The following is a 13016-nucleotide window of genomic DNA, read 5'->3' as shown; positions in this document are numbered from 1 at the left end:
GGTATGATTGTACTTTAAGAGCCATGCTATTGGGGGAAAATTTAGTTGTTTTGTTTTGCAAATTGTCTCACAAAAGTTGCTGCATATTTCATAAAAATCTTGATTACTTTTATTTAAAGGTCTTTGTGCCTTTAGAATAGAATTTTAGGTTGTTAGAGGAAAATATACCATTTCAGGGATTGATCTTAAGGATGGATTAAGTGAGGTTTTAGTAGGGCAAATTTTGCTTGTAATAAATCGTAACTGTGAGTACGACTATATACTGAGCCCTATGTATTCTAGTGAATCATTGAACCTGGCAGTGGTCTTAGGGACCCGTTATAAACCTTTTTATTTTCCTTTCTAGTGTCCTTATTGGAACATTTATGAATGCAAAGGTATTCATTTTGTTTAATTACAAATCACGTAGAAGGGAATCTACAATAAAACCAGAGTTTTGTAATAATGAAGTTTATAATAATTAAAATTTATAATAATATTATAAAATTAAATATATGAGAAATAATTAACCACCAAAAGATTAGAAAAATGGTAAATGTGTGACCTCTGAAAACTATACATAGACAACTTTTTTTCACCATCGAGTTCATATGTAACAAGGTACATTTTTTGGCTTTGTTTCCGTTTTCAAATATTACTTAAATAGGATCTTTGTAAGGGGTTGATTTTTCAGGTAAGGTCTATACCTTTACTGCCTTTATCTAAATCAGAAAGATTGATTTTTTTTTTTTAAAGTAGTATAGGAATGATACAGCGTCTTAAATTTCTCTGGCAAGTTAGTAGTAAGTATATTTCCTCCCATTATGAAACTTGAGGGGAAATAAGCATCCTTTGACTTTTTGTTGTCTAAAATACTAATGAAATATTTTCCCATGTTACTTATTATATTTCTATCCAGGTTCACACAGCATTAATTCTAGCCAGACATTGTTTATGAGGTTCATTTGAAAACAATAATATTGGGCTTCTTCCAAAAGAATAAATAATTCAGAATTATTTGAGTATTTCAGATCAGTGATCATATACCATTGAATTCCTAAGGATGCTTGCAGATACAACCAAAAATGTATGTAATTCCTGGAAATAGGCACTGAGAAGGAAATTTGGACATGTGAAAGAACAGTGTTGCAGGCAGAGACAGCAGGAAGCACAACTTAAGTGCCTGGTATGTTTAGGAATAACAAATAGCCTAGGTGCTGGAACAGAGTTACTGTGGGGGAGAATATTAGGAGGTGAACTCAGAGTTAAAGTGGAGATGGAAGGCAAGTTGTGCAGGGTATTATAGACTTAAGGACTTGAACTTTTTCTCAGGGAGTTGGAGAATGTTGGAGGATTTTAAGCAAAGTAATCTAATGATCTTATGTACAGTTTACAATTGATTCCTTTGGCTGTTCTGTTAAGAACACCCTATAGGGCACAGGGATGAAGCAGGGAGACCATTTAGAAAGCTCTTACAGTATTCCTGCTGAGAGATGAGAATGATCATACGATTTTTCCCCCCTCTATCAGCAATATATCATGGATAGTTTTTCATATCAGTGCAGATAGCTGTTAAGTCATTTCTGTTAATAGGTGTACAGTAATCTGGACTTATCAAAATTTATTTAACTGTTACCCTGTTGATGTTCAGTTAGGTTGTCTCTAGTTTTTTACTATTACAAAAGATTTTTCTACTCCCTTATATACACATCAGAATACATTATCAACCAAACATTTGGGAAACCCAAAAGCAAAGTTAGTTCTTATCATTGCTCAATGATTATTGTTCCATAGGAATCAGTCTAATAGTGCTCAGTGGTTGCTCTCTTTTACTGAAAACAATGCAGATGTCAGTTTAAAAGAAATTCTTTGTTTCTCTACTTCGAGGTTTAGATGGCTTGTTCAGTAAGGGCAAAAACCAAAAATAAAACAAACAAAAAACCATATGCACAGCATTAATACTAAATAAGAAAAGAGCCAATACGGGCATATCTTGGAGCTATTGTGGGTTCAATTCCAGACCACCAAAATAAAATGAGTGTCATAATAAAGCGAGTCATAATCTTTCTGCTGGTGGATGGTCTTGCCATCAATTTGTTAAGGAAAAAAAAGCAACATCTGAAGTGCAACAAAATGAGGTATGCCTATACTTGTTCTCACTAACAGTCTGGTGTTGGAGCTAACTTTAGTCAGTTTGTTTGCTCAGAGTTACTAGGTTCTTTTTGATATTGTAGATATTGGGAGCCTCCAGTAATGATATGTAAGTGAGGACTCTGCGCTTCTCCAGCCCTTTCTCTACCAGGTTGTGTGTTAGCCCAGACAAAATTCTGCCACATGTGTCGATACTTTTAAGCAAGCAGGAACTACAGCATTATGTAAACTCTTCTGTGAGCTCCGTGAAATTCTCATTTTTGGTCTTCTTGATGTTCTGATAGTGCCTTGCTTCACAGATTCCCTCGAGGCATAGTGGGAGCAGAATTTCACTTTTGGTTGGAGTTAGGTGACAAAACCCTCAGATAACTGGTGGAACAGGGGATGCTTTCGGAATCCTAAACTTAAGACACGGTTCCTCAGGATGTGGACTGTTGGGTTTACAAGCACTTTTGAGGGTGAAGGCAACTGAGCAGTATTTCTGGACAGTCTACACATTTTAATGCTGCTCATTTGTCTTATACCTCGGGTTTGCATGGAAGATAAAGGCAGCTCTGAGGTGTTTTTAGGAAAGGCAGTTGGATTATGGGTTCTTGATTAGTGTTTCATGCCAAGGAAGCATCCTTCTAGAGTCTGTGTCTGATTATGGTACTCAAGTGTTAATTGTGTAGGTTAAACCCAACTAACAGGAGTAGAAGTAAATGATGTAATATCTAAATACTCAGGACCTGGTTAGATGCCAACCCTGAGTCTAGGCTATCGGCTCTTCCAGCTTCGGTTTTTGGCCATGAAGTTGTATGAATAACTGTCAGCTTCACGGTTAATCAGTGCGTGATTATTTCTTCCTGAAGATATGGTTTTTCCTTTTTCTTTGTATTAGTTTCAGGTGTACAAAAACAATGTAATAGACATTTATCATTTATACCCCTCTCAAAGTGATAACCCCCCGCCCCCAATCTACTACCCCTCTGACGTCACATACAGTTGACATTCATTATTACTCAGCTTCAGCTTCAGGTGTACAGCACAGTGGTCAGGCATCTACACCATCGCTGAAGCTGTCTCCCTAATAAGACAAGTGCCCATCGGAGACCCTACAAAATCTTCTGAAGATAGTGTTTTATTACTGTCCCTGGGTGTTTCACAGATATTTCTGAACTTTATGACTCAAAGGAAAACAAGCAAACCCAAACTGGCTTCCCTATGGGAAGATAGCAGACCTCTGTTGAGCATCTACTTTCTGCTAGACTCTGCAGGTGCTACCAAAGGTATAAGACATTAGTAACCCTTGCCTCCAAGGAGCTAAGATCTATTAAATAAGGTAGCCGAAGAGCATAAATTGCTGTAATGCAAGGCAAATTAAGTTAACTGCTATAAGAAGGAGAAAAAGGGCTACATGCACTTGCTATCAATCAGTGTTGGAGCTGCTTCCCTCTGAAAATCATTAACAAGTTATCCTTTGGAAGCTAGGACAAACCTGTCGCAGACAAATTACACTACCAAAGGACACCGTTCAGTTACTAGGCAACGTTCCTAATGTGCTGTCTTTTTTAGGGCCCTAGAGCTTTAGTTGGAGTCATCTAGAAGTGGAAGCATCTCTCAATGAGCATGGGCTCTGATTTTAGGCTCTAGGTTCCTGGATGAGGCCTTGTTTCCCCAACTGGCGTGGGAAGCTGGATTTTATCTAAATCTTATTACAGCTGTGATAAGTGTGGTCAGACTTATAATGCAAACTTTCATGCTTTTCCTCCAAATAGTTTAGTGACTTGCCATTCATTGTTTTTCTTGCCGTTAGGCCATCAAGTCTATAGGTGCTATTGATAGAAAAAACAAAGGATTGACTTATAAAGGAAATTGAATTTCTGTATTAGTAATGCATTGGTTAATATACTTTTTAACATGAAAGACTAATAAGGACAAAATTGGAGTTGTGCATACATTTATTAATCACATTGCAACTCAATACGCAAGTCTATATGAAATTCATTGAACTTTTAATCTAGTTTGGGATAGCTACAGAGATATAAGCAGCATGTGCATTCTTTGAACTTAAGGAAATAATTTCTGGTACTTTTACAGTTTTATACTCTACTAAAACACTAGCCCCATTAATATGTGTTGTTAATTATAGAGTAAATAACATTTGTTGCATATATCAGAATGTTGATTAAAAGCTGTTAAAGGGTTTCTCAAAAATGATCTCATGCTAAAGAATAAAGAGGACAATTTTAAAGTATCTTGACATATTTTTCTAGCTAATTGCATAGTTTTTTCTGAAGATGATACCACGTGCTCTGCCAATGATAAAAGACTGTGTTTGGTTCTATTCCTGGAAATGTAAAAATAACAACAACAACAAAAACTGTTGGCACTACTTAACTTTCTGTTCTTGTTTTTGGTTTGAGAGCAGCTATCCTTATTTTGCCATCACTCTGTTTAACGTCATCAGCATCAATGGGAGTCAATATCCCAGTGAATATTCTTTTCACTTCTTTTGGTTTGATTCCCTATCAAAGAGCTAACTTTTTTCATAATGTTACTGAAATATGTCTAGTGCCTAAATAAGTTTTTAAAATTTCTTTATGCACTTACATCATGCCTCATATTTTTATTCTTTTACAGGAATTTTAAACAGTTCTCAGGTGAAATGGAATTTATGACCATTAGTGGAACAACATTAAGGAATCTTGAAATCCTACAGAATCAGGTCAGGTAAACATAAGGGATAGTTGATTCAAAATGGTTTCGGAAAAAAAAAAATTGGAATAAGATACCAGTCTGTTCTTAGAAGTGTAGATGAAAATAATATTGTCATTAACTGACCACTCTATCTGTTATCTATTTATTAGTTGTAACTGCAGCGGCTGGCTTTTTGGAGCATCAAACACAGTACAAAATACTTCTGTGAGGTTACTTTGGGAGCTTTCGAGCTGTTCTTTTTAATGATTGAAGTGAAATGCTCTTCCTGATCATTCTGTATCACATATTCCTTTGGAAGGGTATCATCTTTGAAAATTAATATCAAGTGGATTTTTTATGCCTGCTTGAGTATACTCTTTCTACATACCTTTGATTGTTCTTGAAATGTCTGCAGTCTTATTTCATTATGCAGCATGTAAAACAAGGTACTGTGATATTCAGTTAGATTGTAATATGTGTAATATTTTGCTTCACAAATTTTCATCATTGTTTACTTGTCCTTTATTGATGAATTAGGAAAATAATGGAGACACTAACATTATTGCTTTCATTTATTAAATCGTCACTTGGAAATCTGAGGTATTATATTGTAAAACTAATGTTATCATAACATAAAAGCATAGAAATAAAAAGCAGTACCAAGTCATTTGAGGAAGTAGTGTAGAAGCTGAACTATTTGCGTCAGACAGTTTAAAGCTCTTCGGGAATATTTACTACTGTTATGAATGATAGTAAATGCTGAATTTATTCTCCTGACTCCTGGATTTGTGTATTACTAACTAGTTTCTCTCATTTAGCTTTTCCCTCTTCTAAGCTATCCTTGTGTACTAGAGTCAGCCTTACTTGCATTCAATAGCATTTTTATCTTCTCATTCCATTATCCAGAAGTTGAGAATCTTTCCCACAAGTCTTTCTCATCAACTCTATATAGCCCAATGATAGGAAGCTAATAGGAATAAAAGTACATTTCTTGCATGGAGACGATGTCAGTCAGCCTGCAGACACAGCGCCGGCATTCCCAGCTTTCCTTGTTTGGCCACATCCTTCCTGTTCAGGTCATTCTACTGTGGAGTCTCCGAAATCAGACTCCTGAGGCAAAAATCATCTGTCATCAAAATACCCTTTCAGAATCCTTTCATTATCAAGATGTGGGCCCTTGTAGAAACAGAAGCTGAGAATTAACATCTTCTGCTTGTCTTTGCACTGGAGCTTTGGCCTCCCATACCGATGGGCAATGGCAAGTGGTAGTGAGGAGGGGCTGGGTGTCAGGCAGCGCGGAGGTATAACAGGACTGGTGTCTCCCCCACACCCCCTCTCTTGACTGAGCCTGCTTCTCCAGTGATGCCAGGTAATTGGAACACGATGCCGCTCCACTGACCTCTTCCTGGGACCCTTTAACACAGGCAGGCCATTTGGGCTCTTGTTGCAGAAGGGGCGGTGCTGCCGGTCTGGCTCATCCTCAGGGAGCCTCCGTGACACTAGCTTCCATGTGTGCTCTGCTTTAAACTCCTCAGGCCTGGGGAGCGTATGTCTTACCTTTTATCGTTGATTTCTGCCAGATGGCATTGTGTCCCAATTATGAGTCTTTTCTCCCCAACTTGGATGTAAGTGCCCTGAGGGAGGAACCATGTCTTAATATACCTTCGCCAGTCATACAGCTGGGCACATGGAGAGGTATTCTCTAAATACCTGCTTGATGATTTGAAGGAAAACAAATAGTTGGAAAAAACCCCAAAAGTCAGGTGAAAATTTCAATTTTATGTTCCAAATAAGATGTAAACCTATCAAGAGACTTTCTGTATGGTAATGAAACTTTGGTTAAAATGAGCTGTCACCTCTAGTTAATGGCTACTTTTCAAATAGCAAAGCATAGATAAATAAACTTTTACTAAGGATTTACTAAAACAGACTAAAATAAAACGCTTCCAGGGTAAATTCCCAGAGTACAGTGCAAGTTCACTTTTATCTCCAGTACCTTCTAATCGTTCAGTGTTGTCCTGAGAGCATCAGTTTTTAGAACAGTAATTCTGAGGCAGTGGAAGATACTGATGCTAAAGGAAAATTAAATTATCGTCACTGTACTTCCCAAGGTAGGCAAATATAGAATTATATTTTTAAGATGCTTAGGACAAATACATGTTTCGAAAGCGATTTCTGAATAATTTTTTCTTAGTTAACTAAAAATGACACATAAACTATCCCTTTTTTGCACAAAATATCAATATATATTGTGTACATATGTGTGTGTTTGTGTGTTGTATATATTTTATATAGCATACTCATTCATCAAACATTAAATGAACACTTGTTATGAGCCGTACTTTATGTGAGGTGTGTAACATTTAAAATTGGGGTATATAGATAACTACGGCACATAAGCAACGAGTGATTTTGGTACAAATACAATTGTCTAGTTAATAAAACTTGTTTTCTGGTCTTTCTTAGACTGATATGAAAACCAAAGGAAGTTTATTTTGGGTTTTAGACCATACTAAAACTTCATTTGGGAGACGGAAGTTAAAGAAGTGGGTGACCCAGCCACTCCTTAAATTAAGGTAAAGGGAATATTTTTTGTGTGTGTATCTATTCTGAAATTATATAATGTTGTAAAATTAAAGGTATGTTGCCCTCCTTAAAACCAAGGTTACCATGACTTACAAGAACACAGTTTTAAATTGGGGAAGATTATATTTTGTATCTGGTAATAGATTGTTTAATATTGTGAGCTATCGTGAGGATTTTCCTTGTCCCCACTAATGAGCCTGCTTGCACGTTTGAAGACAAGGGGTGTGTCCAAGGAAAGTGAGTGATCCATGTTGTCTGCATCAACAGTAGTATGAGGAGGTAGGGAGGGAGGAGGCTGGAGAGATGGGTGCTGCCTTTTGTAGAGGGCTCTGCAGGCGAGGCTGAGGAGTTGGTAGTCAGAGGAAGTTAACCCAGTGATTCTGAGCATGGGAGTGATGGAGTCTGAGCTGGGCTGGTGTGTAAGAGGGGACAGTGTGCTGATGGTGGTAGGGGCAAGTTAGCAAGTTCAAGGAGAGGTTCTGAGGATTGGAGCTAAAGCAGTATCAGCAGGAATCCGAAAGAGTGGTCAGGTATGAAATGTTTAAGACAGTAGAATGAGTAAGTAGGAGCTCCTTTATTACATACCAAGCACTATACTAGGGGTTTTATGTGCATTTCTCTTAACCTGCGCAAAGTTCTCACTATTGGCTGCATTTTATGCTGTGCTTAGTAAATAGTCATCTTCCGTAAAGAAAAGCAGATGTTGTTATTAGTGTTAGTAATAAGCTTTAAGACATTGTTTTGATGATCATTATCAAATCACTTCAGCCTTTAGTGGGTCATTTCGATGTCCCTTCTTGACCATAAAGACCTTCGAATAGGGGACACTGCCTATGTAAAGCAAAAATTCTGCAAATGGAAATATCTGCTTTGGTTCAATATTCAAATGAAATAAGGATACCTTGTGGAGCAATAGCAGATAAGATGGCTTTCTGCTCACAACAGTCTAAGGCGTGTTGCATTCTGGCTGATGGAAAGACATCTTTCTAAGCATCCACAGCAATTCTTACTATTTTATTTGCTAGAAACAGACTCACTAGCAGACTTTTCCATGTAAATTGAAATTTTTATTTCTAGTCTTAGATTTGTTTTGTAGAACCAAGATTAACTTGAGATACATTCAGTAGGCCATGTATGCATTTTAGGGGTGGAAGGAGCCCTGTATCTCTTGGGATCCCACCTTCCAAGAAAGGATGAGAGAAAATAAGCCATGCCGTGAATACTGATGCTTCCAAGTGTGGACTTTAGACCGGCCCAACACTTAGACAGCTGAAAACAAATGCACAAAACTTCTTCCTTTGCCCCTTTTATTGTAGGTCCTAGTTTTAAAACTTCCATCTTCCTCACCCTTTAAAATCCACTACACAAGAACTCCAGTTAAATCTTAACGGCACTTGCAACCTATTCCAAACAAATACATTGAGAAATTCTTCAGCTGATTAGTCAGGTCAGTTATATGTTTACTGTGTTATTTTTTCTTTCTTTTTTTTCAAGTGACACAGGTGCTATGCTGATCACGTCAGTGGTTCATCCAGGCTAATATTCTGTCTCTGACACTGGCAGCAAAACGTTAGTTTCAGGCCTGGTTTTCTTCTATAGTGAACACATAATTGGTGACAAGGGAACTTAGCAATATAAGACAGATCTTCCAAAGTTCTCCAAGAGCCCATTATTTGTCAGTCATCCATGAATTCTCTTAAATCCCTTAAGATCTTTGTATTTTTAGCCTATTTTAGCTCCCAGGGCAGTCCCACAGTTCATAAATCTAGGACCAAGTATTTCAAGTTTCAGAGGCTTTTTCACTCCTACCACCTTTTTTTCTATAAAATGGCCTCGTTGGTACAGAATTTTACTAGTGACTTTTAGAAAGTGTAAATGGCTTTTACCCTGTACTTACTGATTCAAAGAATTCGCTTAGATAATAGAGACTAGATTTTACTTTACTGAAACCACATAAATTTTTATAAATAGTATATCCTTTCCTCTGTTTTGTGATTGATACTTTTTATCGGCTCTGCTAATTTTAGGCAAGAAGAGCCTTTAACGTAGTTCTCTGGCTGCTTCTTATAAACATATTGCACATTGGTAAGCCATCAGTCAGTCCTAAGACCTTTTAAAGTTAAATAAATTATATTGAATTCATTTTTTTTGAGGTTCTATCTTTGAATTTCTGATTTTTTGAGTTGACGTGGTCTTGTCAATCTTTCATATATATATGCATATATACATATATGTATACCATATGTACTTTATTAGTTTTGTCAAAAGACCTGAAAATGCAAATTCTGCTTGTAAATATTGATGGGGAGGAGAAAACTTTCAAAAGTATGGATGATTCTCTAAAATGATATTTTAGGCAAAATATTAATTTCCAAGGCAGATTTGTTCATCTTAGAAGTATTCAAGATTCAGTAACTTACTGCATATTTTAAAATATGAAACAAAAGTAAGTTCTGTTTTTCCTTCGTTGGCACCTCTTCTTCTACCTGAACCTTAAATGTTGATGTTACCCAGGGTTCTCTCTGGGGCCTCTTCTCACTTTCAGCACAACTTAGGATCTTATCTGTGGTCATGGCGTCTTCTGTAACTCACTGGTGATGAGTCACCATTGGTGACAATTTGTCACCATTATCTGTAGCAGCCACACATCTGCTAGGACATCTCTGCTTTAGGAAATGTTCAATTTGAGTGGGCAAAACAGATTGGAAACAAAGCATTTCCTTCAGTGAGACAGTGATTTTTTGGGAATGCAGCTGTGTGTGTGTGTGTGTGTGTGTGTGTGTGTGTGTGTGTGTGTGTACGTACACATACACACGCACACATACAGAATAGCAGATTATTAACCATGAAGCAGACTCTGAGAGATGTTTTTCCCCTTCTAGTGGATGAATTATTTTGATCAAATTTGATCAACAATGAAAACCTTGAATCTTTGGCAAAAGTAGTAATATGTCCCCCTGGCTTTTTGTTAAATTACTTTTTAGGCAGTCGGATAAAAGTCTTTACATGAAAGTACTTTTGTTTATTGAGGAAGCTAAGCATCTCCATCCCCTGGTCTTGCCCTTCCCTATTTCTGCTCTGTACTACCCATAGATATTTTAAAAAATGTATATTCGATTATGTTGCTCCCTACTATTTACAGTTCTTACAACACACTGAGGTGTAATTTATTTCTGGACTTTTCTACACTCTTCTTTTGTTTCTGAAGTGGAAACTTCTACTCATTTTTGTTTTCCTTCCTAGTTTGCCGGCCGCTTCTTGAAAGTTTCCTTTGCTAGCTGTTCATTCTCTATGTATCCTTTCAATGGGGGGAGTTCCTGTTAGGACATCAGCTTTCTTCCTTCCCTTATCCTCCCCTCACCTCCTCTTCTCTTCTAAGTATCTCCTACCCTACCCCTCTTGTCTGTTCCCATGAGTATAAAAATTAAAATGTCAGTGATTCCCAAATTTGTATTCTGGTCCTTACTCGCTTCTGTTCTCTAGGCTTATAATGTATTCAGATTCAATTCAGAAACACATAGGTGTATCACACACATCTCACACTTAATGTATTCAACCCTCTTCTTCCTCCTGGTTTCCCTATTCTAGGAATCAGCACCTCCACCTAACAAGTTGCTTAGGCTGGAAACCTAGGAGTCATTCTGGACATTTCCTTTCCAACAATCACATCTAGTCTAATTCTAAGTCCTATTGCTTTTACCTCTAACATATATGCAGAGTATGCATGTCTTGCCATCTCTACTGACATCACCCTCGTCTCAGCTACCATCAGCTCTCACTTGGACTGCTGCAATAACCTCCCAACTGATCTCTTTTTTTAAAAAAAAACCCACACTGAACCATGTCACTCTCCTGCCTTAAACTCTTCATTGGCTTTCCATTGGGCTTCAATAAAATGAAAATTCTTCAACATGGCTCTTCTATCTGACTCTCCCCTGCATTCACACGTTCTTCTCCTCTGGTCAGTCTGGCTTTCCTTTGGTTCCTGAGCATCCCAAAGCGTTTTCTCATCTCACTGTCTTCACGGCCACTGGTCTCTCTACCTAGAATGTTCTCCTTTTCTCCTCAATCTTTACACGTCTAACTCCTTACCCTTTAGGTCTCACCTTAAAAGTGTTTACCTCTTCAGAGAGGTTTTCTCTGACCTCCTAAACTCGTATGTTTCTGTATAATTATTTGATAACATGTAGGACTTATTATGATTGACATTTGTTTTGTCTGTGTTTATTTAATATCTGTCTCACTAAACTGTTTCATTTATAACAAGCATTTGACAAGTATATATTGAATGAATTATAAAAAGTGAATCATTCAATACCTAACTCGGATATCTCCTTTCAGAAGTTTTCTTTTTCTTCTTTCTCCTTCTGTAGAAAGTTAACTCCTCTTAATTCTGTCCAGCATTCTACTACCTCCCCCAACATACGGAGATTTGAATATAATAGATGATCAAGAAATTATGAACAAGTGAATCCATTTGAAAATCTTAGTGTTCTAAGTAGGCTTTGAAAATAAAAGCACACATATGTATGGAAAGTTTATTTTTCTAACAAAAGCTTGATTTGAAAAGAACTTTAGAAGAAGCAGCTTTCTTTTATATGATTCCTTGTTTTAGTTTCTCAGAAATGATTCTGAGAAATCATTTCTTCCCTGCTAGTGGAATAATTGCTTGGTCAGGTATGAAAACATTGTACTTAACACTGGAAAAAATGATTTGGCAACATCTTGCATTTTTGTCAAACCCCTAGTGGAATTACAGTAGATGGAAGTTATTCAGAGAGAATCATATGACTTAGTAAAGAAGTCAGGCTGGGTGATAGGAAGGGGCGGTCTTCCATCTTAGGCTTAGGCATAGGTAGTTTTAAGGTCTAACTCATAACTCTAAACACATATGAGTCAGTATTTATTTGGGCACATTATGATTTTCCTATGGCTTCTTAAGATCATACCTGTAGAATTTGAATTCCATACTGGGTGACTTAGATAGTGTCTTAGTTTGCTAGGGGGAACAAAGTACTACTGGGTGGCTTAAACAGCATACATTTCTCTCACAGTTCTGGAAGCTGTAAGTCCAAGATCAAGGTGTCAGTAGGATTGGTTTTTTTAAGAGGGCAGGGAGAATCTGTTCCACGTCTCTCTCCTAGCTTGTGGTTTGCTGGAAGTCGTTGGTGTTACTTGGCTTGTAGATACATCTCTTTTACCTCTGCCTTCACATTTGCATGGTGTTCTCCCCGTGTACCTATCTCTTCACATGGAGTTCTTTTAATAAGAATGTAGTCATATTGGATAAGGTGCCTACCCCATTCCAGTATGATCTCATCTTAACTAATTGCATCTACAATAGCCCTATTTCCAAGTAAGGTCACAGTCTGAGCTCCTGGGGGTTTGGTCTTCAGCATGTATTTTTTGGGAATACAATTCAAACTGTAACAGATAGGCTCAGTTATTTCAAAATTTTCCTCATTTTGGCACAAGTAGATTGAATGTGCTCATCTCTTGAATGGGAACAAGTATTTTGATTATCATGTAAATGTCCTGCACATTTAGTCAACATCTGAAGTGACACTATAAAGAACCACTGAATTTTGTAGATTGCAGACATTCTGCAGTTTTGTGCCTAT

General features: G+C 37.2%; 1 protein-coding gene across 1 annotated transcript in view; it reads left to right on the top strand.

The window, feature by feature from the left end:
* Positions 1-13016, top strand: part of MSH3 (mutS homolog 3) — a 143459-nt gene that overhangs the window by 43980 nt on the left and 86463 nt on the right. The window contains exons 11-12 of the mRNA XM_074328782.1: positions 4753-4837; positions 7276-7385. Coding sequence (XP_074184883.1) covers positions 4753-4837; positions 7276-7385 — 195 coding nt within the window. The remainder of the gene's footprint in view (positions 1-4752; positions 4838-7275; positions 7386-13016) is intronic.

Source organism: Rhinolophus sinicus, linkage group LG03, assembly GCF_036562045.2.
Source record: "Rhinolophus sinicus isolate RSC01 linkage group LG03, ASM3656204v1, whole genome shotgun sequence".
NCBI classification, from domain to species: Eukaryota; Metazoa; Chordata; class Mammalia; order Chiroptera; family Rhinolophidae; genus Rhinolophus; species Rhinolophus sinicus.
This window is presented reverse-complemented; position numbering and strand designations above follow the sequence as displayed.